The sequence below is a fragment of the Ursus americanus genome, chromosome 3, assembly GCF_024610735.1.
Source record: "Ursus americanus isolate L20-20 chromosome 3, mUrsAme1.1.p, whole genome shotgun sequence".
In the NCBI taxonomy this organism is placed as follows: Eukaryota; Metazoa; Chordata; class Mammalia; order Carnivora; family Ursidae; genus Ursus; species Ursus americanus.
Genome location: NC_142129.1, coordinates 73,822,082 through 73,848,635, shown reverse-complemented (window position 1 = coordinate 73,848,635; position 26,554 = coordinate 73,822,082). Strand labels below are relative to the sequence as shown.

General features: G+C 38.1%; 1 protein-coding gene across 7 annotated transcripts in view; it reads right to left on the bottom strand.

Annotated features, from left to right (window-relative positions):
- Window positions 1-26,554, bottom strand: part of ELAPOR2 (endosome-lysosome associated apoptosis and autophagy regulator family member 2) — a 251,496-nt gene that overhangs the window by 212,839 nt on the left and 12,103 nt on the right. For 3 of the 7 annotated variants that reach the window (XM_087861113.1, XM_087861117.1, XM_087861115.1), the window contains one exon: window positions 22,395-22,543. The exons of 2 other annotated variants lie outside the window; for them this stretch is intronic. Coding sequence is in view for 1 of the 5 variants with exons in the window: in XM_087861117.1 (XP_087717243.1) it covers window positions 22,395-22,419 (25 nt within the window). In the remaining 4 variants the exon portion in view is untranslated. Of the gene's footprint in view, window positions 1-1,163; window positions 1,338-22,394; window positions 22,544-26,554 lie in introns of all 7 variants that reach the window. 2 more of the 7 variants (XM_087861114.1, XM_087861116.1) reach the window with 2 other exon arrangements.

Genomic DNA, 26,554 nt, shown 5'->3' with positions numbered 1-26,554 from the left:
ATCTTTATTTTTTTTTTTTTCTGTCCCAGCCTTCCCCACAGCAAACCCCAGTGAAAGTTGAGGTTTTATAGGCTCCTAAAACCCAGAGAGAAACCCTTATCTCCAGGCAGAAGACGGGTGGAGGGCCTGCTCCCCACACCCCGAAGTGTAAGAGAAACCAAAAGTATTTCTCTCACATTTTTTTTCTTTGTTCCTTTTTTCTCTTGCCCCTGTGTCCCAGTTATGGGAAGTGCACAACAGTTGTGGGGAGGCTAAAACTCTTAAGAGAAACCGCAGCTTTCCAGCGAGGAGACAGGGATAAAATATCCTTGGAAGATGGGAACTCACAGAGGAGGGAGCTGAAGGAGAAACTCTCGATCTGTGTATCCCTGTGTGAACCCACACAGGTCTTAGGCTCACCCATGAGATGTGATGTGCAACAGAGACCGAAAACAGCTTAGTGAAGGCTTTACAACCAAACCGCAGTATACAGCCTCAACCAGGTCCCACACCGGCACAGTGGGACATATGTGGGATGGGATCCAAATAGCTGTAAAAACTAAAAATCGAACCACTGCCCACAGAAGACAGGATTTGTAGTTTGAACTTAACCAGGATGTCTACTAAAACAACAATAAAATCAACATTTTTAAAGGATATTGACAGGACCCAGAGACCTATAATATTCAAAATGTTCAAGATAAAATCCAAAATTACTAGGCATACAAAGAACCAAGAAAATCTAAACAGCTCTTAAGAGAAACTACAAATCATCAGATGGCTGGAAACAGGCAGAAAAGTTAAAGAATGTAGAGGTCTCCTGTAAACCTATAATTATGCAAATTTAAGCAGTTTCACAAACCAAGAACCATGAGATGATTAATTTTGGAAAAGAAAGCCTCTGGGCAAAAAGTAGGACCCCCTAGAAGCCATCAGAACCTTGCAGTGGGCTCTGGGTACACTCACACTCCATCGATGCCTATGGTACAGACTGATGGGGATCCATCCTGTCTCCAGCAATCGTCCACTTGCCAACTTTGTAATCTCGGCAATGTAAGGCTTAAGTAACTCCTTGGTGAGGGTTTCCTAATTCGCAAAATGGAGATAAAATAGCACCTGCCTTAAAGGTACTTAGAGGTACCTGTCGTGCGAATGAAAGCAGTTAAAACACACAAAGCACTTACAGCAGCTCCTGGGCAGACCACAGACTGTGCAGAAAAAGGAGGCAAATGGATGGCATTGCCTGCATGCTCTTGTACTTGCGGCTTTCTTCTCCACCCCCTCGGAGCTCCTCTGGTGCGGTAGGTGCTACACTAAATGCTTGACAAGCTTCCCTCCCTTTAATCTTCACAAGGCCACTGTGAAAAAGGTGCAATTATTTGTATTTTTCAGATGGGAAAATTGGATTGTGCTGCTTTATATGTGCATGTACTCACAAATATATACCCACACACATCACCAGTCAGGTCACCATTATGTCTTACACTTATTTCTGAGTCTTTCTGACTTGCCAGTCTTTTATACGCCTGACACATCCACTATGTATTGATTTTATAGAATATACCACAAAGGAAAATACCATTTTCCCTTTTAAAAAATCTCTTGGGGGGCGCCTGGGTTGCATAGCGGTTAAGCGTCTGCCTTCGACTCAGGGCGTGATTCCAGCGTTCTGGGATCGAGCCCCACATCAGGCTCCTCCGCTGTGAGCCTGCTTCTTCCTCTCCCACTCCCCCTGCTTGTGTTTCCTCTCTCGCTGGCTGTCTCTGTCTCTGTCGAATAAATAAATAAAATCTTAAAAAAAAAAAAATCTCTTGGGTGGGACCCCATTCTTGCTCCCATATACCACCTACCTCACCACTGATTACTTTTCCCCTTTAAATATGTTATTTTATAGACTTCCATCTGGATCTAGCTCATTTGGCTTTGTGATGGGCACAAAGTACATGTGCAGAAATCTGACCTATGGGGTGTTTCCTGCTCTGGGAGTAGGCATTCTTGGAGGCAATGTGGGAACAGTTTCCAGTAGCCATTTCATGTTGTAATGAAAGAAATGTAGTATTAACAGATCGGACTTTCCCTGGCTCTTGAAAGCAGACCTGACTCCTTTGGAATGTTTTCTTTAAAATAAGTTGATCAATTTTTTTGTACTTAATGCCAATGGCTGTGTCAGCATTGCTGATTTGGAGGCTAATTACATGATTTCATAGCTATTCTGGGAAAACATGAACATACTGGAAATAGAATGAGGGAGGGTATGAGAGTGTTGACCTAAAAATGGAGACAAGCCAAACTGTTAATGACTTCCCTGGTGCTCAGCAGAAATCATCTCTCATGGTGTCTGTTGATATAGTTAGAATCTAGGAATTACAGATTTTCAAGTTACGGATCACTTAACAATTGCCTATAAGAAGTCATCAAAATATTAGAGGAGAATACAGGCAGCAACCTCTTTGACCTCCGTCACAGCAACTTCTTGCTTGACACATCTCCAAGAACAAGGGAAACAAAAGCAAAAATGAATTATTGGGAATTCATCAAGATAAAAAGTCTTCGCACAGCAAAGGAAATAGTTGACAACACCAAAAGACAACCTACAGAATGGGAGAAGACATTTGAAGATGTCTTATCAGATAAAGGGCTAGTATCCAAGAGCTATAAAGAACTCATCAAATTCAACACCCAAAAAACAAGTAATTCAGTCAAAAAATGGGCAGAAGACATGAACAGACATTTCTCCAAAGAAGACATACAAATGGACAACAGACACATGAAAAAATGCTCCACATCACTCCTCATCAGGGAAATATAAATCAAAACCACAATGAGGTACCACCTCACACCAGTCAGAATGGCTAAATTAACAAGTCAGGAAACGACAAATGTTGGCAAGGATGCAGAGAAAGGCGAACCCTCTTACACTGCTGGTGGGAATGTAAGCTGGGACGGCCACTCTAAAAAACAGTATGGAGGTGGCTCAAAAAGTTGAAAATAAGCTACCCTATGACCCAGCAATTGCACTACTAGGTATTTACACCAAAGATACAAATGGAATGATCCAAAGGGGCACCTGCACCCCAGTGTTTATAGCAGCAATGTCCACAAGAGCCAAACTGTGTAAATAGCCCAGATGTCCATCAACAGATGAATGGATAAAGAAGGTGTGGTGTATATACATACAAAGAAATACTACTCGGCTATCTAAAAAGAATGAAATCTTGCCATTTGCAACAACGTGGATGGAACTAGAGGGTATTATGCTAAGCGAAATAAGTCAGTCAGAGACAGTTTTCATATGATCCCACTCATATGTGGAATTTAAGAAACAAAACAGGATCATAGGGGAAGAGAGAGAAAAATAAAATAAGACAAAATCAGAGAGGGAGACAAACCATAAGAGACTCTTAACCACAGGAAACAAACTGAGGGTTGCTGGAGAGGAGGTGTGAGGGGGGGTGGGGTAACTGGGTGATGGACATTAAGGAGGGCACATGATGTAATGAGCACTGGGTGTTTTATAAGACTGATGAAATCACTGACCTCTACCTCTGAAACTAATAATATACTAAATGCTAATTAACTGAATTTAAATTTAAAAAATAAATAAATAAAACTTTGTTCATACCCTCAAAAAATAAATTTTAAATTAAGGAAATCGGTTTTATAAATAAGGAGGGCACATGATGTAAAGAGCACCAGGTGTTATATGCAACTGATGAATCACTGAACTCTACCTCTGAAACTAATAATACACTATACGTTAATTAACTGAATTTAAACAAAATTAAATTTAAATTTAAAAAAAGAAGTCCTCCCGTAATTAAAAAAGAAATTAGGTCTACTTCTAAAAATAGTCATTATTCAACAACATTTTATTGACAATTTTTAGCTTGGTCCCTATTTGAAAGAAGTATAGTAAATCCCATGTAAAAAATTACAAAGACACAGTAATCTTTGGAAATCCTTCAAAATTAAATCGGACATAGAGGGGCGCCTGGGTGGCACAGTGGTTAAGCGTCTGCCTTCGGCTCAGGGCGTGGTCCTGGCGTTATGGGATCGAGCCCCACATCAGGCTCCTCCCTATGAGCCTGCTTCTTCCTCTCCCACTCCCCCTGCTTGTGTTCCCTCTCTCGCTGGCTGTCTCTCTGTCGAATAAATAAATAAAATCTTTTAAAAAAATAAATAAATAAATAAATAAATCGGACATAGAGGTAGAAGTTAGGAAAGATGAGAACAGAACTACTCACAAGGGTTAAGGAACTCAGACCAATCATTTTATGTGGCTCCTTCCCATGTCAATATTTATATACACGTTAAATTAGGTAAAACTGTATTACATGCATTCTTAAAATAATCAAATTCTTGAATCCATTGAACAATCAGTATATTATGAGATAAAAACCTACTCAAATTGGCTTTAGTAATAAAGGAGTCTATGTTATCAAGGACTCAGTTTTCACTCCATCTCTCCTCTCTGCCTTTCGTAACATAGGCTTCATCCTCAGGATCTGTATATATAATGGCCTTCCAGGGAAGCCTCATGGTTTCCCTGCTGGTGACAGTAATACAGATACAATAAAACCAACTTTACATGCTATACCTCAACATTTAGGACAAAAAAGATGTCTTCTCTGCCATTTTCCACAATTGAATTTTTTTCTTTACCTTTCTTTTAACAAGATAGCTCAGCAAGTGCGACCTTAGATATCATTGTTCTGATCTGGTTTTCCACCCATGTCTGAAACAATCACGGTGGTTGGAAGGATGAGATGTACAGATTGGCTTAAGTTAGCATGGCCCACATGTTCCAGAACAGATGTGTTCTACATTCGTGAACCTCCAGACTTCCATTAGCAGACTATTCTCCTCCTTCCCCAATCTTTAGCAATCTACTGGGGGACTTTAAGGACATTCTGACAATGGTCTTCCATTAGGACCAACACCACCCATTTAAAAGATTTTTATAACATTAGACCTCAAAAGAGAAACGTTTGGTCATTCAAGTTCCACTCTCCCAGGAAATGTCTCTTCTCACATATGAATCACTCATCTCAGGAGCTGGCCCTTCATACCATGGAATCATGGGAGAGACTGTCCTTGTAAGGTCATATTTCCTCCAAAGAAATAGGTTCCTATTGGCTTATCTTTGCATAGCTTTTAGTCTGGACAAAAGGTAAGGAGCTATATTTCTTGATCCAAAGAAAGTCAGGCATGTTCACTTTTACCTTTCTGATAAGTATAACAAAAAAAAAAAAAAAAAGAGAGTGAGAGAGAAAGGAAGGAAGGAAGGAAGGAAGGAAGGAAGGAAGGAAGGAAGGAAGGAAGGAAGAAACATGGACAAATCACAAGCATACAACTAAATAAATTTCATTAAATGGACATACTTTATAACCAACATCCAAATCAAGATACAGCACATTACGACCAGCCCAGAAGTCTCCCCTCAAACCCACTGCAGTCACTGAATTCCTACCCACCAAGACTAATCCATACCCTATCTTCTAACACCATAGATTGATTTTTGCCTCTACTGACTTTAAGTCTACTCGTTTCTGCCCAGCCTTTATAGCTCAACATTGCTGTTTTATGTTGTTATAGTTCCTTTCACTCTTACATATATATTGTGAGCAAGAAAAGTGGTGAATTTATCATTTCACTCAGAAAAATAAACAAGATGGATTTTCAAGTTATATAAGCTTCTTTCAAAGATTCAGCATGAGGTTTGATTCCAGAGCCCCTGAAGACTTCCAGGTAGCAAAATGGTAATGAGGACACCAATTCTGATTAGACCCTGGCAAAAATAACATTTAGAAGTGCAGCCAGATACTGTACTAAGTGTGTTATATGGGTTATTTAATCCCCACAACTTTATGATGCTTTATATTTCCTGGATGAAGAAATTGAGGTCTTATGTTACAAAACTTGTCTAAGGTCACAGAGGTAGTCATATTACAACAGTGCAATATTCTGGATATGAATCCAGTGTCTCTGGAGCCCGTGTTCTTAGCCACTAAGCCATGTTCTCCTCTGAGACACCGAATGAAATAATTCACATTATTCAATGTAATGTGTATATCTATCTCCGGTACACTCCAACACTACTTCACATCAATAATAATAAGAAAAAGAAAAATATTTTAGATGACTTCTCCCTACTGTAAAAAATAACGCCTGTAAGTTCAAGGATGATACTTGATTAAATTGATCACCATATTAAGGAATTTATAGACTGGGTTTGCAGCCTATAGTGGACATCTCCCCCTTCTTTCTCCTCTTATAGAACCGCAGTTTTCATTCCAGTTTCTTACCTCTCTCATTCATTCCATATGTTTCATGCATATACAGTGATGGGTTTAAGCCAAACAGCACACCGCATCAGCTGGTCACAGTAATTCATTCTGGGAAGGACCCATGATGCAATTTATATCAATGAAAAAAGAGATGTTTGCTGGAAGCTTTTGGGAAGAGAGCGTCCTTACTTTCCTCCTGAAGCTACCTGAAGAGATACTTTGAATCCTTCTGATCAGTGGGGGTATGTAGATGGGAGGACTACAACTGCAGCTGTTTTTCTATCATAAGGGGAGTCAGCCTGAGGATAGAACCAAGACACAGAAGAAGAAAAAGCCAAGAGAATCACTGATGAGTGAAGAGCCCTGATAAAACCACATGTGGGGGCGCCTGGGTGGCACAGCGGTTAAGCATCTGCCTTCGGCTCAGGGCGTGATTCCAACGTTATGGGATCGAGCCCCACATCAGGCTCCTCCGTTATGAGCCTGCTTCTTCCTCTCCCACTCCCCCTGCTTGTGTTCCCTCTCTCGCTGGCTGTCTCTATCTCTGTCAAATAAATAAATAAAATCTTTTAAAAATAAATAAATAAATAAAAAATAAAACCACATGCGGAGGGGCATGTGGGTGGCTCAGTTGTTTAAGCATCCAACCCTTGATTTTGGCTCACTTCATGATCTCAGGGTCCTGAGATCAAGCCCAATGTCAGGCTCTGTGCTGTGCATGAAGCCTGTTTAAGATTCTTTCTATTCCCCTCCCCTGCCTTTCTCTCTCTAAAAAAACAAAAACAAAAAATAACCATGTGTAGAGTGTCCCTCAACATTACATAACAAAGTCTCAAGACCACACTACCACACCTACATGATGAGTCTACCCAGCACTTGTATCTTCTTATTTTTTTTAATTTTTATTAGAATTTTATTTATTTATTTATTTATTTATTTATTTATTTATTTATTTGAGAGAGAGAGAGCATGAGGGAGAGGCTGAGCAGAGAGTCTGATGCAGGGCTCAATCCCAGGACCCTGCGATCATGACTTGAGCCAAAGGCAGAGGCTTAACTCACTAAGCCACCCAGGTACCCCTGCAGTTGTAACTTTAACCATAATGCAAGTAAGTGCCCTGCTGGAAAACTAACACTCTCCATTTCTTCTATAATCTTCTTTAAAACATACCTACTGAGACCCTTGTCACACTATACAATCATCGCTAATACTCTCCTTCTTTATGCCCACACACTTCTCTTCCCATCAGTTGAATTATGTTGCCATCAAGTCAGTCCGGTTTGCTCAAACCTGTTTATTCCCGTTGAGCTTATTACTGTAAATACATGACTCAGATGAATATCACAAAAATCAATTAAATATAAGTGAAAAAGGCAAAGTTGTTTTAATAAAAATTAAGTTAAATATTTTAAGAAATGCTAAGTAATAGAATTACACTGTCTCATTCACTTTAGTGACTCAACAAAGGTGGACCTCTAACAACTATTGTCTTTGAATTACAAGTTGAGCAGGCACGCCAAAAGATAGGTGAACAAATCTTAAAAACAGAGGAACTTTCTCACAGTACACTTCACAAGTATTTTCAAGTTTCCATCCCATTTTCAGGAAACAAAACTGAGAATCACAAATGATAACTATTGTGTGTATACATCATGTATAAATGAGATTACAGAACCCCAATCATGAGACCCATGTGAAAAAAAAGTCATAACTCTATTCCAAAAACTTGACAGAAGTATACATATTTATGTTTTAAGTTTGAATTACACATTTAATATATTAATTTTTAAAGAGTCCCTGAAAAAAAAGGAAAAGAAAAAAATTTAAAAGATTCTAGGTTTTAGCCACATTGTTGATTAGCCAACCAATTATACCCTCCCCGCTGTGTCAGGTAAGACTATTTCTGCCGTTGTTCAAAAACAAGTAAAGCTGCACAGTGTACCTGGGTCCCCAGCAAGTACCTTGAGTCCAAGATGAGATGTGGAAACCAAGTGTGGATTATCACAAATAAACCCAAGTTTATACTGAAAATGGTGATACCTTACGGAGTCATACTGTCTTTTATCATCTTATACGCCTAAGAACTGCAGCAATGTCTTTCTCATAATAGGTGATCAAAATATTCTTGTTAAATATTTTTCCTCGAAGCATTCATTCTATTTTTATTAAGACTGTCATTTCAGCAGTAGGACATTGCTAAATGAATGTAAGAATAAATCATTCCCTACTGCCATATCTGAGGGGTCTGAGATTATTCCTTATCACTTTTTTAAAAAACAAAGAACAAGATAAAGTCAACAAAAATATATCCTTCACATTCACTTGTTCATTGTATTCAGCCTCTTTTTTAGTCTTTTGTCTTGCCCAAATAGAATCTTTCTAATGGGCTAATTATTCTAATGTGCTAAATGTTCTAATTTTAATTAATTACCTCACTTGATATTGAACTAGTAAACAGCTACAAATTGATTTGTCTATATTTCCAGGAAAGTCCCATTTAATTTATTTTTATTTTACTCTGAAAGGTAAGAGTACATAAAGATAATGCTACATTTACTGCTATGTACAAATTACTGAAATAAAATGCTTTTTCTTTATTGTTTTTATCATCTATTTTACTTATTTTTTCCAGTAAATTTTGTCCATTAGTTAAATGCTTGAGTTAAAATTTAAAGTTCTGGCATAGATAATTTTCAAAGTAACTAACATAATATTGAATGTAAACGAAATGCCATACCCTTAGGACTGATAGTATACAATGCATGTGTCTGGGGGCAGGCCAGAAAGTGCAGTGGGCAGGCCCTAGCCCAGTTTCTGCCTAGTGAGCTTTCTTGATCCTAGTATAACAAAAATAATTTGTGACAATTTGTTACCACTGAATGACTGCTACTTGACATGGAAAGTTTAACTTTCTCAACATTAAAAAAATTGAAGTCTATCTGTTCTTGCAGTTGTCCCACATGGATTTCTTTCTCGTATTAATGTTTGAGAGTTTCACTTAACTCATTTCTGAGCATAACCTAAATGTATTTTCCCATGTGAGTTGGAATGTGATTCTTTCAAATATCCAAATAATAATCATTAATGATTTAATCCATCAAATACTTTATTTTACACTTAGATTATGGGAAACAGAAGCCCACACAATTTAATCATACTCATAAAATGTCATTGACTAGTACAGCAACATAGCCCCACTAATTACTTCGGCAATCTAGAAACAGCACAGATTATGACACTGAAGAGAGTGAGTGGGTGGTAATCCACATCACAGCCATTAAAACCGTTACACATGTTGATTCAGATGTTTCCATGGAGAAAGGCTGAGATAAAAGGAAATTACCCAGGTTTCTCTTATCAACATGGAGTCAGAAATTTAGCAAAATTCAGAGGAGGTTGCCTAAATTAAATAAATAAACATATTGATTTCCTTTCTCACCTAACTTTGTGAGAGAAAACCCAACCCCCAAACCTAAATAGGAACTACCACAGATCCTTGCTCAGAATATACTTTTAATATCAAGTGGAACAATACATTTTAGGATCTGTTGGGCTGGACAAAACAGAGTGGTATCATCAGAGCCAGCTTCTTTTTACAAGGAAAAAAAGAAGAAGAAAAAGAAGAAGAGCAATTTCAGCCAAACTGGCATCTGAACTCTTTTCTTAAAGTAAATAAATAAATAAAATTACATTAAAATAAAAATAAAAAAGAAACAAAACTTTCAAAGCACACCTGTCAGGAAATCCTTTCTTTTATCTAATTTCCCATGTGGGGTCATAATATCCCTCTGTTTCCTGTTGATACTTTCACCCCAAATTGGAAGCAGGAGGAAACGGTGAAAAGTACATAGGTATTAACATGTCACTAATATTGACACACTTGATCAATCTGAATTAAATAGGCTAGAAATCTGAAGAAAATGTGCTCACCTGCATGGCCGTGGTTGGAGGAAAGATGACTAGGGAAGAGGGACGAGCTACACATTCAGCTCCTACCAGGCTGGCATTGCCTTGATAAATCCCTCACAGGCTTGGCTCGAGAGCCTCGAAAGCTCCTGAACCTGATGTCTCAATTCACCACGCAGCATTCCACTAATCCAGCTCACAAAGACTGATATCTAAACTCAATTTCAAGTATATTAATTCACAAAGAAAGGTGTTCACTGCCACTCACTGCTATGGCCCATGCATTCTTTACCTACAGGACCACTGTATGGGCAGCTGAACTATTATCAAAAGGTTTCTTGGTGATCATAACCTCAGAATGAGCAGTGTCAGTTCTATGCTCCCTCCAGGTCAAGGTCTCTTGTCCCTAGGTATAGTCAATCTTTGCCCCTGTGATCTTTCTTTTTCTGAAATTTCAGGGCTAGCCAAGGTCCCCCACCATCTGAATCACACTATTTTCTTTGGTTACTAAATATATTCAATCAGGTTACAGTTCAACGTTACCTGTTGAGCCATCATTCTTTCCCTTTAGAGAAAGATATTGCTATTCTGTCCTGTGATCCTTTTAAACTTTAATTCTCAACAGACAATCTAAAGTCTGACCGAGGAGGAATGGAGTCTTTACCTTCAAATATTCACAACACAGAGTAATCCTGAATTTTAAAAATTCTTCTTTAGTTAGTCTTTCTTCACATGTCTCCAAAGTGTCATGTGGGCAAAAGACTGTTTCAAGCAGGAGTGCATCTGTGAGGGAAGGGGAGGTAACTGAGAAGCGTTAATACTCGGGTACTTGGATATGGGATTACCAGTTGATTTTAGCCATAGTCAGTTCCCAGACCAACCTGTCAGAAGCTCAAAAACATCTCTAAAATGAAAGTAAGGATGAGAAAACTAAGATGAGTCAGAAATAAGAGAAGCAAACAGAAATCAAAGTTCAGGAACTATGAGCCCCAGAAGACAGGGTCAGGCAGAAGATAGGGTGCAGGCGGGACCCGGAAGAGTCAAAGGAGAACTGGGGCTGCCTCATTGAACATCCCAGAGGGCACCTTCCATACCCCCATCTGTTACACTTTGGCCATACACATGCATAGCATCTTCAAAGTTTCTAGATCCCAGATCTCAGGACTAAGGAGAGCCAAGGGAACTGAAAGGGGAGGGCAGAGCAGGCAGGACAGAACATGTAAGGCCTCTGCACTAAGAAGACTTTAAAAAATTAAAATACTGTGTCTCAGGGAGCTTTTCTAGAGTTCTGGCAAGGGAGGAAACACATTCTTTAAGTAGGACTGGTTGATGACAGCAAATTGAAACAAGCTACACATCCTGTTGAAGTGGGGAGGGGTAGTTGGGGAAAAGGTCAAATCCCAAGAAGTGTTGTTTCCAAGTTGCACACCTGATGGAGGATGATGTTTCCGAACATATCCAATACAGCCAGATGCACCATTGACAAAAAGCTTGGGTGGCCAAGAAATATTTGCGAAATGAGTAGAGGGTGTTCCCCTGGTGGGAATTTAAATTCTCAATAATTTCTAACGATTCGCATATAAAAGGTTAATCTGTTGTTTTTTTTTTTAATATGGAATCTCTTCCTGTGAAATGAACATTCTGTGGAACATGCATTAGGAACAGGCAATTACTGTCATATGAAATAGCTATTTAATTCTCCCTCAGGATTGATAGTACATTTAGGTTGAGAAATACTGTATTCCTAACCAAACAAGATGAGAGAAAAAGAGATCAGGGAAGGTCAGGGAATGGTTTAGGCTGCTCGAACTAAGCCTCAACTATAATGACTTAAACCTATTAGGCTCTCAATCTCTCTCACAAGCACACACACACACACACACACACACACACACACACAAACACATTCTGGAACTACACAGTCTACGAATGCTATGTGGTCCTACAAAGTCATGAAGAACTTAAACTCTTTCTATTCTGCCATTCTTAACTCATGGCTTCCATGCTCAAACTTACATTAACAGTTGCCAAGCAAGATAAGGCATAAAATCCTCTCTGCTGAACTGAGTCAGCCCCCCACTAAATTTTTTAATTTAATTTAATTTTTTAATTAAATTTTTTAAATTTACATACAGTGAAATGCACAAATCTTACATGTACAGTTCAATGGGCACACTGTAGAACCAATAGCCCAATGAAGAGATAAAATATTTCCATAATGGCAGCCAATTACTTTCAGTTCCCACTCAATTCCATTCCATATAGGCAGCCACCATTCTGGTCAATTGCTATAGGTTAGTTTTGCATGTTCTTGAACTTCATATAAATGGATTTATACAGAGCGTTCTTGGCTGTATCTGGATTCTTTCATTCAACATGATGATTTTGAGATTTACCCAGGTGATAGCATGTATCATTTGTTCTTTCTTTCCCTTCTTAAAAAATGTTTGCTATGCAGTATTTTATTGTATGAATGCACCACCATTTTCATGCACTCTCCTGTTGGGAGATATTTGTGCTATTTCCAGCTTTGAGCTTTTATGAATAAAGCTGCATAACTATTCTTATATGCGTCTCTTTCTGAAGACATGTATAAATTTCTATCCACTGAGAGACCTGGAAACAGCAACATCCCAATAGTTACAATTACACCTAGTACCCAGTTCTTGATTTCTAAATACCATCCTGCACTAAATATCACCATAGGAAATATACACAAAAGTAATCACGGGTGACGATACATCACATTAGCAACTTACTCTCAAATGGCTTAGGGAAAAAAATTGACTATACTGTACTGCCAACTATTCCTTAATTTGAGATTGCTTCTATTTTGCATAAAAAATAAAACCAGGGAGAAAATCCTATATACACAGATTATATTTAAGTCTTCAGAACACCATGAATAAAAAAAGTTTCTGGTGGAAATTAACCTGCCCAAGGACAGGTAAGAGTAAATGACAGAAGATAACATTAAATAAGAGATGCAAACTTCTGGCCCAGATTTATAAAGATTGTTCCCTGCAGGAGACAACCATTACGTTATTTTGGGTCACTTTAAATTGTCCAGTCTTCATCTCAAAAATTTCAGATGTTTCTGTCTTCAAAGTTGAGTTTGAATTCAGTTTCTGATTCTATTCTCATTGTGCTGCTCAAAGAAGGCACATAGAGATCTTTGATCTCTTTTGGTATAGGTCATCTAAATCTAGTTCTCCAGTGGTGGTGGGGAGAAGCAAGGGAAAATAACAGATGAAAAGTAAGAAAGGTTATTCTTTTTCTTCAATGTAATTCTGTCTCTGCTTTTCAGAACACTATTCCTACTTTCCATTTCTTCCCCAGTGAAAACCCAAAGTGACACATGTACCAAAATATTTTGGTAATGTAGAGTATGGTGGAAGAGAGAACCATCAAATTTCCTTCCTCCCAACCTAAGAAAGTATAATGATACAACCCATATATCATTATATAACTTTTTCACATATTGTAAGAAGTCATTCTCATTATGACTTTTCATGTGAATATTTAAAGTGCCAGCGTTTCCAGTACTCTCTGATGCAATATGTAAGATCACGCTTCTAATTTAATATCCTTCCATTTTTGTCAACAGCTCATCTAAGTACTGACAACTCAAACAGGCAGCATATGCTTTTCATTCATTCTTGTCCCAAATAATTATTTGAGCAAGCAATTATTGGTTGCTAATTTACCATTTGTCAAAAGATATTTTTATTCATTCATTTAACTGTCAAATCCCTTGTTTGGGGCTCATATTGAGATACTGCAACATGGGATAAGTACCCTTTGGATTCACGAAACTAAATCTCCATCTTTCTCCCTCCCTCTTTCACAGTCCTCTACCTCTGCAGGACACTTTATTATCTCCTCCTGTTGCATTCTGTTGCATCCTTGCTCAACTGTAAAAACCCTATGCACCTTCAAACTTTTCTAGAAGTATTTTTTGGTTATAATAACATAGTCAACATCTGGCTTTTCCCTGATGATAGCTTCAACCTTGAAATCTGCTATAACAGAATAATTCTTCTTATTCTCTCCAATTCAAAAGAAAGAGGGTTAAGCCTTAACTTAATGCCCACCACCCTTCAGTTGTCCTCATGCAAACTTCTCTTTCTGCCTCCCATGCCTTATGCAATCTGCTCCTGATATTTGTGCAGCCCAGGCAACATCGGCCTATGTTGACAGGGGCATGCCAACTCAAAGAGCTCCTAGTCATCAAAGCTGAAACAACTTGAGCAAGAAAATAAAGATTAGTATTAAATTACAACCCAGAGTATATGATAAATGTTCATGAGTCCATACTGATACATATAAACTATTGAATAAATTACAGTTGACCCTTGAATAATATAGGTTTGAACTGCATGGGTCCACTTACATGTGGATTTTTCTTTCATAAATACAGTACAGTACTGCAAAAGTACTTTTTTCTTATGATCTTCTTAATAATATTTTCTTTTCTCTAGCTTACTTTACTATAAAAAATACAATATATAATACATATAACATGCAAAATATGTGTTAACCAATTATTTATGTTATCAGTCAATAGTAGGCTATTAGTAGCTAAGTGTCTGGGGAGTCAAAAGAAATACATGGATCTTCAATTGTGCACCCCTAACCCCCACATTGTTTAAGGGTCAACTAGAATAAATGGGGAAGAAGAAATAAATCTCCCATGTAGAGTATAATTCCAAATAATTTATGTAGACACTCTACCCTCAAGAAGGGGGAGAATAATGATCTACTCCTTATGTGTGGTTTGAGCATGGTAACTTCCTTCCAGAGTATGTGGGGGAGGGGGGTGTCACAGGACAGAAACTTTACAGTAGAGAGACCTGATAAAAACTACCTTAACCAAATGATCAAGATTCACATTAACAGTGCAAAGCAGTGTACCTCTGATATGATATGATGAAACTGGCACTTTACCTTTGTGATCTTCCTTCCAAAAACCCATAATCTGAATCTAATCACGAGAAAAACATCAGACAAATTCCAAAAGAGGGGTACCCTACAAAATACCTAATCAGTACTCCTCAAAACAATCTAGGTCATTAAAAACAAGAAAAGTCCAAGAAAATATCATAACCAAAAGAAGTCTAAGAACACATGACAACTAAACGTAATATGGCATCCTGGGATGGGATCTTGCAACAGGAGAAGGACATTAGGTAAAGTCTAATAAAAAATCTGGAGTCTGCAGGGAAGATGGAAGAGTAGGAGGATCCTAAGCTCACCTCGTCCCACAGGTATAACTAGATGACACTCCTATCAGCTTAAATAACCCCCCAAACCACCTGCAAACTGGCAGAACAAACTCCACAACTAAAGGTAGAGAAGAGACAACATCAAAGAAAGTAGGAAGGAAGCTATCTAGGTGGCTCAGTTGGTTAGGCATCTTGATTTCAGCTCAGGTCTTGATCTCAGGATCGTGAGTTCAAAAGCCCTGTGTTGGGCTCTGCTCTTTCCATGAAGCTGCTTAAATTTTTAAAAAATATATATATATTTTTTTAATTTAAAGAATTAAAAAGAAGGTAGGAAGGATAAAGATCTGGTCTGGGGGCAAAATGGACCAGGGCCATCAGTAGTGGATAGGGAGCCCGTGGCATGAAAAAGACAAAAAAGAGACTTTCACACTGGGGAACCCAACAAATGAAGAGGATGAATCCCCTTAACATTTGCTTTTGAAAGCGAAAGGGGCCACATTTTGTGAGTTCTTACAACAAGCAGGACTTAAAGCCTGGAACTTTAAAAATAGATGAGCTGAGGGCACCTGTCTGGCTCAGTCAGTAGAACATGCAACTCTTGATCTTGGGGTTGTGAGTTCCTGCCCCATGTTGGGTGTAGAGCTTACTCTAAAAAAAAAAAAAAAAAAAAAAAAAAAAAAAATTTCTGGGCTCAACTCTAGGAGAGCTTTAGGAAGTAGAGTCCCCACCCTTAAGACACAGCACCACAAACAAGCTGAGCAGATACAGCTTAGAACTGGCAGCTTGAAAAATGCCTGCAGAAGACGGGAGCGAAAGTGATTTGTTCAGTTCAGGGCATGGCCCCGAGAGACAGGGATCTCAAGGAGACCCCTCCTGGAACAAAGGAGCAGGAAGCTCCATTTCCCTCCCCCACCCCCCTTCCCGTGCTTGCCTCGGTGCCAGTGCTGCGGGCCCATGCCCCAGAGGAGCAGTGCAAACCCTGCTAACACCACATCTCCCAGCCCACATGTCTTGCAGGACCTCAGTTCCAGCAGCAGCAGGAGCAGGTCTCATTTCACAAGCAGACAACCACACACTCGACTTCTGCTGGCAACCAAACACTGCCCACAATAGGCAAAGAGAACCTCTGCAGACAACCAGACTGAAGGAAAAAGAGGTCAAGAATCAGCAGAGAACACACGCGACACACATAGTAGACATTCCCTGAGGCTCTATCCAGCAAGGCTATCATCCAGAATAGGAGAGGTAAAGAGTTTCTCAGACAAATAAAAACTAAAGAAGTTCAAGACCATTAACCCAGGCCTATAACAAATATTAAAGGGGACGCTTTGAGTGGAAAGCAAAAAGCATAAATAAGAGTACGAAAAGTATACACACACACACACACACACACACACACAAAAGCAGTAAAAATAAGTATTTCTATAAAAATTAGTAAAGGGATTCATAAAATAAAAGGATGTAAAATATGACAACATATACTAAAACATGGGGGAAAGGAGTAAAGAGTGGGCTTAAGCTTAAGGGATGGTCATCTTAATATAGATTGCTACATGCAGAAGATGTTATATACAAACCTAATGGTAACCACAAATAAAAGCCAGTAATATATATGCACAGAAAAAAAAAAAGGAATCCAAGTATATCATTAAAGAAAACCAATAAACCACGAAAGAAAGCAAGAGAAGAAAGGATCAGAGAAAATCTATAGAAACCACCACAAAACAAGTAACAAAATGGCAACAAATACATATATATCAATAATTGCTTTGGATGAAAATAGACTAAATTCTCCAATCAAAAAACATAAGGTGACAGAGTAGATTAAAATACAAGACCCATCTATATGCTGCATACAAGGTACTCATTTCAGTCCAAAAGACTCCTGTAGATGGAAAGTTAGGAAAAAACATTTATCATGCAAATGGGTGTCAAAAGAAAGCCAGGGTAGCAATACTTACATTGGACAAGATAGACTTTGAAACAAAGACTGTAACAAGAGACAAAAAAGGACACTATATAATAATAAATAATAAAAGAGACAATCCAACAAGAGGATATAACAATTGTAAATATTTATTGTACCCAATACAGGAACACCCAAATACATAAAATACTTAATGACAAACATAAAAGAAATAATCAGCAGTAATACAATAATAGTAGGGGACTTTAACACCCATTTACATTGATGGACAGATCATCCATACAGAAAATCCACAAGGAAACACCAGCTTTGAATGACACACTGGACCAGAGGGATTTAACAAACATATTCTGAACATTCCATCCTAAAACAGCAGAATACACATTCTTTTCAAGTGCACATGGAATGTTCTCCAAAATGGATCACATATTAAGCCACAATACAAGTTTCAACAAATACAAAAAAAATCAAAGTCATACCATGCATCTTTTCTGACCACAATGCTATGAAACTAGAAATCAACCACAAGAAAAAGTCTGGAAACAGCACAAATACATGGATATTAAATAACGTGTTACTAAACAATGAATGAGTCAACCAAGAAATAAAAGAAGAAATAAAAAATTACATGGGAACAAATGAAAATGAAAACACAATGGTCCAAAATCTTTGGGATGCAGCAAAAGTGGTTCTAAGAGAGTAGTTTATAGCAATACAGGTCTACCTCACGAAGCAAGAAAAACCTCAAATGAACAACCTAACTTTATACCTAGAGAAGCTAGAAAAAGTACAAACAAAACCCAAACAATAAAACCCAGCAAAAAGAAGGAAATAATAAAGATTAGAGCAGAAATAAATGATGTAGAAACTAAAAAAAAAAAAAAAAAAGAACAGATCAATGAAAGCAGGAGCTGGTCCTTTAAAAAGATCAACAAAATTGATAAACCTCTAGCAAGACTAATCAAAAACAAAAAACAAAAACAAAAGAGAGAGAGGACCCAAATAAATAAAATCACAAATGGAAGAGGAGAAATAACAACCATCACCACAGAGTACTATGAAAACACATATTGCCAACAAACTGGACGACTTCAAAGAAATGGATAAATTCCTAGAAACATATATCTACCAAAACTAAAGTGGAAGAAATAGAAATTTTGAACAGATCAATTACTAGCAATGTAACTGAATTAGTAATCAAAAAACTTCCAACAAACAAAAATCCAGGACCAGACAGCTTCCCAGGTGAATTCTACCAAATATTTAAGGAAGAGTTAACACCGTTCTCCTCGAACTATTCCAAAAAATAGAAATGGAAGGAAAACTACCAAATTCATTCTATGAGGCCAGTATTACTTTGATACCAAAACTAGATAAAGACACCACACACACACAAAAAAAGAACTACAGGTCATTAACTCCAATAAGCCTATATGCAAAAATCCTCAACAAAATACTAGCAAACCAAATCCAACAATACATTAAAAAAAAAAAAATTCACCAAGATCAATTGGGATCTATTCCTGGGTTGCAAGGGTGTTTCAATATTCACAAATCAATTAACATGATACATCACGTCAATAAAAGAAAGGATAAGAACCATATGATCATTTCAATAGACACAGAATAAGCATTTGACAAAGTACAACATCCATTCTTGATAAAACCCTCAACAAAGTAGGTTTGGAGGAAACATACCTCAATACAATAAAGCCATGTGTGAAAACCCACAGCTAACATCATCCTTAATGGGGGAAAAGTAAGAGCTTTTCCTCTAAAGTCAGGAAAAGACAAGGACGTCCATTCTCACCACTGCTGTTCAACACAGGACTGGAAGTCCTAGCCACAGTAATCAGACAACATAAAGAAATAAAAGGCATCAAAATTAGTAAGGAAGAAGCAAAACTTTCACTATGTGCAGATGACATGTTACTACAGAAAACCTGGAAGACTTCACCAAAAAACTGCTAGAACTGATACACAAATTCAGTAAAGTCACAGGATAAAAAATCAATGTATAGAAATCTGTTGTATTTCTATACACCAATAATGAAGCAGCAGAAAGAGAAATTAAAAAAACAATCCCATTTACAATTACACCAAAAACAGTAAAATACTTAAGAATAAACCTAACCAAAGAAGTTAAAGACCTGTACTCTGAAAATTATAAAACACTGATGAAAGAAATTCAAGATGACACAAAGAAATGGAAAGACTTTCCATGCTCATGGGTTGGAAGAACAAATATTGTTAACAAATATTGTTAACAAATATTGTTAAAATGTCTATACTGCCCAAAGCAATCTACAGATTTAATGCAATCCCTATCTAAATACTAACAGCATTTTTCACAGAACTAGAACAAACAATCCTAAAATTTGTATGGAAACACAAAGACCCTGAACAGCCACAACAATCTTGAAAAAGAAAAACAAAACTGGAGGTATCACAATTCCACTCTTCAAGGTCTATGAAAAGCTACAGTAATCAAACCAGCCTCGTATGGGCATAAAAATAGACACATAGATCAATAGAACAGAATAGAAAACCCAGAAATAAGCCCACAATTATATGGTCAATTAATCTTCGACAAAGGGGGAATGAATATCCAATGGGAAAAAGACAGTGTCTCCAACAAATAATGTTGGGAAAACTGGACAGCCACATGCAAAAGAATGAAAGTAGACCACCTTCTTTCACCATACACAAAAATAAACTCAAAAGGGATGAAAGACCTAACTGTGAGACCTCAAACCATAAAAATCCTAGAAGAGAGCACAGGTGGTAATGTCTCAGACATCGGCCAAAGCAACATTTTTCTAGATAGGTCTCCTCAGACAATGGAAATAAAAGCAAAAATAAACTTTTGGGACTACATCAAAACACAAATTTCTGTACAGTGAAGGAAAAAATCAACACAACTAAAAGGAAACCTACTGAATGGGAGAAGATATTTGCAAATGACAAATCCAATAAAGGGTTAGTATCCAAAATAAAGAACTGATATAACTCAACACCCAAAGAACAAATAATCCAGTCAAGAAATGAGCAGAAGACATGAACAGAAATTTTTCCACAGAAGACACATGGCTAGTCAACAGATATATGAAAAGATGTTCATTACCACTTACCATCAGGGAAGTGCAAATCAAAATGCCATGGAGATATCACCTCGCAACTGCCAGAATGGCTAAAATCAACAACACAAGAGACAACAGGTGTTGGCGAGGATGTGGAGGAAAAGGAACCCTGGTGCACTCTTGGTGGGAAAGCAAACTGGTGCAGCCACAGTGGAAAACAGTATGGAGTTTCTTCAAAAAATTAAAAATAGAAATACCCTATGATCTAATAATTGCACTACTGGGTATTTACCCAACAAATACAAAGACACTAATTCAAAGGGATACATGCATCCCTGTTTATTGCAGCATTATTTACAATAGCCAGACTACAGAAGCAGCCTAAGTGACCATCGATAGATGAATGGATAAAGAAGGTGTGGTATATATTCCACCATATATACATAATTCAGACATAAGAAAGAATGAAATCTTGCTATTTGCAACAATGTGGGTGGAACTAGAGAGTATAATGCTAAGGGAAATAAGTCAGTCAGAGAAAGACAAATACCATATGATTTCATTCATATGTGGAATTTAAGAAACAAATGAGCAAAGGAAAAGACAAAAGAGAGAGAAACAAACCAAGAAACAGACTCTTAACTATAGGGAACAAATAACCATCTGTTAACCAGAACAAGCTGGTAACCTACCTCCCCTTTACCAGAGGGGAGATAGGTGGGGGGATGGGTGAAACAGGGGATGGAGATTAAAGAATGCACTTATCATGATGAAATAAAATGAGATAAAATTATAAAAAAAAGAAATCTACATAAAGTATGTATTAGCTAATAAAAATGTATCAATATTAGTTCATTAATTTTAACAAATATACTATAGTTATAAGATGGACATATGGGGACTCTGTATCATCTTCATTTTTCTATAAATCTAAAACTGTTCTAAAAAAAATAAAGACTATTATCAAAAATACAGTTTTTGGCTACATCTAGGGTTGATCTCTAAGTCTGTGCCCTTCCTTCCTCACTCTCTACCAATTAAAAGTCCAAATTTCTTAGCTTAGTATCCAAGGTCCAAGAAGATTGCAAAATACTGTCCTCTGGTAATTTACAGTTCTTCCCATCAAGAGGTGACGTCTTCTTCTAACTCATATATGGGCTCAGTTAGTGACTTACTAATGTAAAACAATTGGAGGCTTACTAATGTAAAACAATTGGAGACTTACTAATGTAAAACAAATTATATGAGCATTGGGTCTTGCCTTCTTTGTTCCTCTTGGAATACAGCTGCTATCTAGCAGCCCAAGCTATCAAGCCCAAGGTAGACAGCTGATTTGACAACATGGAGAACTGAGCATGTGCACATGAGCCATCAACCTATCAACTAGACATGTGAATGAGGCCATCCAATCCCAGCTGATCTTCTAGCTGACTTCAGCTGCATGAGTAGGAAAACAGCTGAAAAACTAACCAACTGCTGCCAGTTCCAATTGCAGACCCATTAAGTAGTGAGTAAATAATTGTTTTAACACGCTAAAAGTTGTGTTTGGGGGCGGGGGTGTTGTTACATGGCAAAGCAGCAAAGATGAACAGATGCATGCCTCCATTAACTTAACCCAGCCAAGTCACATTTCCAGCTTTGCTTTCCAGAATTCCCCTATGTGCCCCCCAAACTGCACATGTTTTTATTCCCTAGAAATTCTTTGCATTTTCCTGAATATTTCCTCATGAAATTTTCTTCCACGTGAAGTGCCTTCACTCTCATACATCTACTTAAAGAAATAACACTCATCTTCCCCTTGTACAGGAAGTTTCACATATAAATAAGAAGAGGAGAAAATTTGGTTCATCAGAGTTCCTCTTAGTATTCTTAAAAAACGCCTTGGTGAGAAGGGAGGGAGCTTGAAGGGCATTGCATGGATTAGAATATAGACTCAGCTGCAGAAACAGAAACCCAAAATATAAGTGTATTAAAAAGAAGATAGGGGCACCTGGGTGGCTCAGGCAGTTAAGCATCTGCCTTTGGCTCAGGTCATGATCTCAGGGTCCTAGAATCGAGCTCTGTGTTGGACTTCCTGCTAAGTGGGGAGTCTGCTTCTTCCTCTTGCTCTGCTCCTTCCCCTGCTCATGCTCTCTCTCTCTGAAAGAAAGAAAGAAAGAAAGAAAGAAAGAAAGAAAGAAAGAAAGAAAGAAAGAAAGAAAGAAAAGGTAAATGCTTACCCGTCTCTCAAGGCATAGTCAGTCAAGGACAGGCAACATGTCAGTACATCTGGTTGTTCTACTATTCCTGACGCTCTTATCGGCATAGTTCAAGATGATTCTTACCACCACCTTCACATCCCAACCAGAAGGAAGAGGGAAAGTGAAAAGGAGGGCAGGCTCATTCCTTTCAGGGGGAAAACCCAGATGGCATATACTTCAGTTCTTGCTTACATCACATTGGCTAGTGATGGTCATACGATTATACCTGGCTATACAGGAAGCTAGGAGATGTATTGTTACCTTGGCATTCAAATATTCTACTAACACTATGGAGGAAGGGACGAACAAATACAGGGATTAGTAGTAGCCTCTACCACAGGTTAGATCATGCATATTAGCCTACTAAAATGCTATATATAAGGCAAGAAGAGAAACTGGCTTTGTTCCTGAAAGATAGGAAAGAATAGGAGAGGAGAGAAAGAAGCCAGAGAAATGGTGGAAGGCTATGACTCCTCCCTGAAACCTTTAACTCTCCCACAAAGCCTAAATTCTTAGAAAGAGAAACCCTGTGATAACTGGTGAAGAGATTCGATTCTTCAAGGTAAAATAGAATGTGCACCTGGATCAAGAATTAGAGGAAGAAGGAGAATCTGCAGGAGAATATGGAAAGGTCTAAAACTCTGAGAATCTGCAGGAGAATATGGAAAGGTCTGAACCCAGGTGGACTTTGGAAATGAAGCAATCTTACATTGATTTCATGAGATGGGAGATAGGAGGCCCCAACGTAGCTCCTTTTAAATTCCACAACTTTTAAACAAACAGGGGTGCTAAGAGCAGGATTAAGCATAGTTGAAAAAAACATAGTCAAAAAGAAATCACTGTAGAATTCCTAATTATGCTACTTATAGTAACTATCAAGTTAGCAATTTGAGAGAGCTTTAGTTAGACTTAACGTAGTGTTGGGTTTTAGCCACTGGAAATAAATATGAATCACTTTCTTAACTGAAAAGTAGGCTAAATGTAACCATCTCAGATTTTAAGAATTTCACCTAAATTTTTTCTCAACCACATTTTGTGTACTGATACTAACACATCAGTGAAGAAAACAGGATGAACTGGCCAATTTCCATCTTTCCAAACAGACTCCATAATATAGTGGAAATGACCCAGCAGATGGACAAACTGAGCATTTCTGACAGATTGCAACATGACTGATTACAAAATAATTCATTGCTGAAGAGGCCTCATCACCATTAGAAGCTGTCATGGAGAAAGTTTATTTAGAACCAAATAAACACAAACGAAGAGTCATCAGGAAGCCCTATGTGAGCATCTATGCCGTTTTTCACAGAAAGTGATCTTTCAGATGTTAACCAGGTACAATACAAGAAGGCCTTCTTAGAAGAAATTCCTTGTTGAACAATATAGTCCTGTCCTTCCTATGTAAGCTTGTTGGGGAACATCATATTATATAAAATCAAAAAGCACTTAACATAAATGCTATATGTCAAGTATTCATTAGTATAATAATAATTTTGAGCTATTAATGGGTTGCAGTTGCTTCCTGAACTTTCTTATACCTGTCATCCTTCATGAAGGCAACTTTGATAGTTTTCTCTACACTGCCTCAGAGAAGGAACATACACACAGACTAGAACCAAGAAGTAAGTTAAACTTCTGAGTGGACTTTTATAAATTATATGAGACAATATTGAAACCCAGAGTCTTATCTTTGAGAGACAGGAAATATGGAGGAAAAAATAGGTTTGTGGGATCCTAAAAACTTTCGTTTAAAAACTAATAGAAGAGCCTAAACCACCTAGATCAGAGTTTATATCATAAACCAGAGTGTGGGAAGAATGCTGATGCTGTAAGAGCTGTTTTCCCAACCAAAAGGAAATGAAAATTTTGACAAGAGAACAAGCAGTAGTAGGTGAGAAGGAACCCCATATGCTACTCCCTTCTTGGAGGCAAAAATCCTAGGTCAGAGGGAGAGAAAGGAATAGAAACCCCAGACAAATTTGTGGGGATCCCAGAAAAGAATGGAGCTTTTGGCATTCTAGGGTTTAGTCCAAAAGACTCCATGTTCTGGTTAGCTAGCACTGAAAAAAAAAAAAATTCTCTAAAACATAATGATTTAAAACAACAATAATCATTTTATTATTGCTTATAGTTTCTATGGATGAGAATTTGGGAAAAGGCTGGGATAAACAGTTCTAGCTTGCAGGTCTCTCATGCCTTTGCAGTCAGATAATGGCTGGAACAGTAACAATGGATGGAAGGTATCCACAAATCCCTTCAAAAGGTAGATCCCGATCCCTACCCCCTTGAGTGTGGGCTGGCCTGAGTGACTCATTTCCAATGAATAGAATAAAATAGAAGCGACAATGTGTAACTCGTGAAACTAGGTCATAAAAGGCATTGAAGCTTCCTCCTTGATCTCACTCTTGGATCTCTTGCTCTCAGAGAGGCCAGTTGCCATGTGCTTGAGGACAATCAAGCAGCCAATGGAAAGGCCCATATGGTAGGAATTGAGGCCTCTAGCCAATAGCCAAGGATGAAGCTTCTTGCCACAGCCATGTGAGTGAGTGATCTTGAGGCTAGATGACTGAAGCCCCAGCTGACATCTTGCTTGACTGCAACCTTGTGAGAGTCCCTAAGGAAATCACTCAGCTAAGCTACTCCTGAATGCTTGACCCACAGAAACTAAGAGGTAATAAATGCTTGCCGTTTTAAGCCACTACATTTTGGGGTAATTTGTTATGCAGCAACAGATACCTCATTTGGAGAGGAGGTTGGAGCAGCAAGGGGCTCTTCAGTCATACTCATCTTTTTACATGGTGCCTCTTCATGTGGTTTTTCTGAATGGGCTAGTTTGGCCTTCCTCACAGTATGGCAGCTGGGCTGCTTTTATGGTGGCTGCTTACGTGATGCCTGACAGGCTTTTGATGATCTATCTTCCGAAGTCACATAGCACCACTTTCTGCATACTCTATTGGTTAAAATAGTCACAGAAGCTGTACCATTTCAATGGGAGGAGTCCTTCCTCTTGATGGGAAGGTATGAAAGCTGTATTGTATGAAAAGCATGTTGGATGAGAAATACTGTTACAGCCATTTTTGGAAAATACAATCTTCCACATTTAAGCCAAGTGCCACGTCCATCAGGGATTTGAATAGTAGATTAGTGGAGCTATAAATATAGGAGTCATCAGTGTATAAGAGCAGTTGAAGCCACTGGAGTGGATGAAATCACTTAGGAAGACAGATTAGAAAGAGGAGATGTGGACACAGGAGGTCACCATGAAGAGCTCTAAAATTTAAAAGCCAGGCCAGCCAAGAAGTGTTTAGAGAGATAGAAGGAATTCCAGAGTGATTTAAAAGTACCAGCCATTGGATGCTGTCTAAAACCATTTAAGATGGAAATATAACAAAACTTAAACCCTCCTAAACAAATAAACAAACAACTAAATACCTTGCCTAGAAGAAAAAAATATATGCATAGTGGATTCATGCCTATAGCATACGGAGTGTCGTATAAGTTGTTTTCTTTTTTAAGATTTTATTTATTTATTTGTCAGAAAGAGAGAGCACAAGCAGGGGGAGTGCAGGCAGAGGGAGAGGCAGGCTCCTTGCTGAGCAAGGAGCCCGACATGGAACTCCATCCCAGGACCCCGGGATTATGACCTGAGCTGAAGGCAGATGCTTCACTGACTGAGCCACCCAGGCATCCCAAGTTTTTAATTCTTTGCCGTTGTTGTTCCTGCCATTCAAGGAGATCTATACTTATTATGGCCAATAGTATCATTATTGCTTCAAACATAACCTCTGTGCACAATGCTAGGCTAAGTATTAGGCATCTAGTGTTGATACAATAAAAGACTGCGTTCTTCATGCCTGGGGGGGAAAAAACCCAGAGTATTGGATCTCAAAACCAAGAAAAAAAAAGA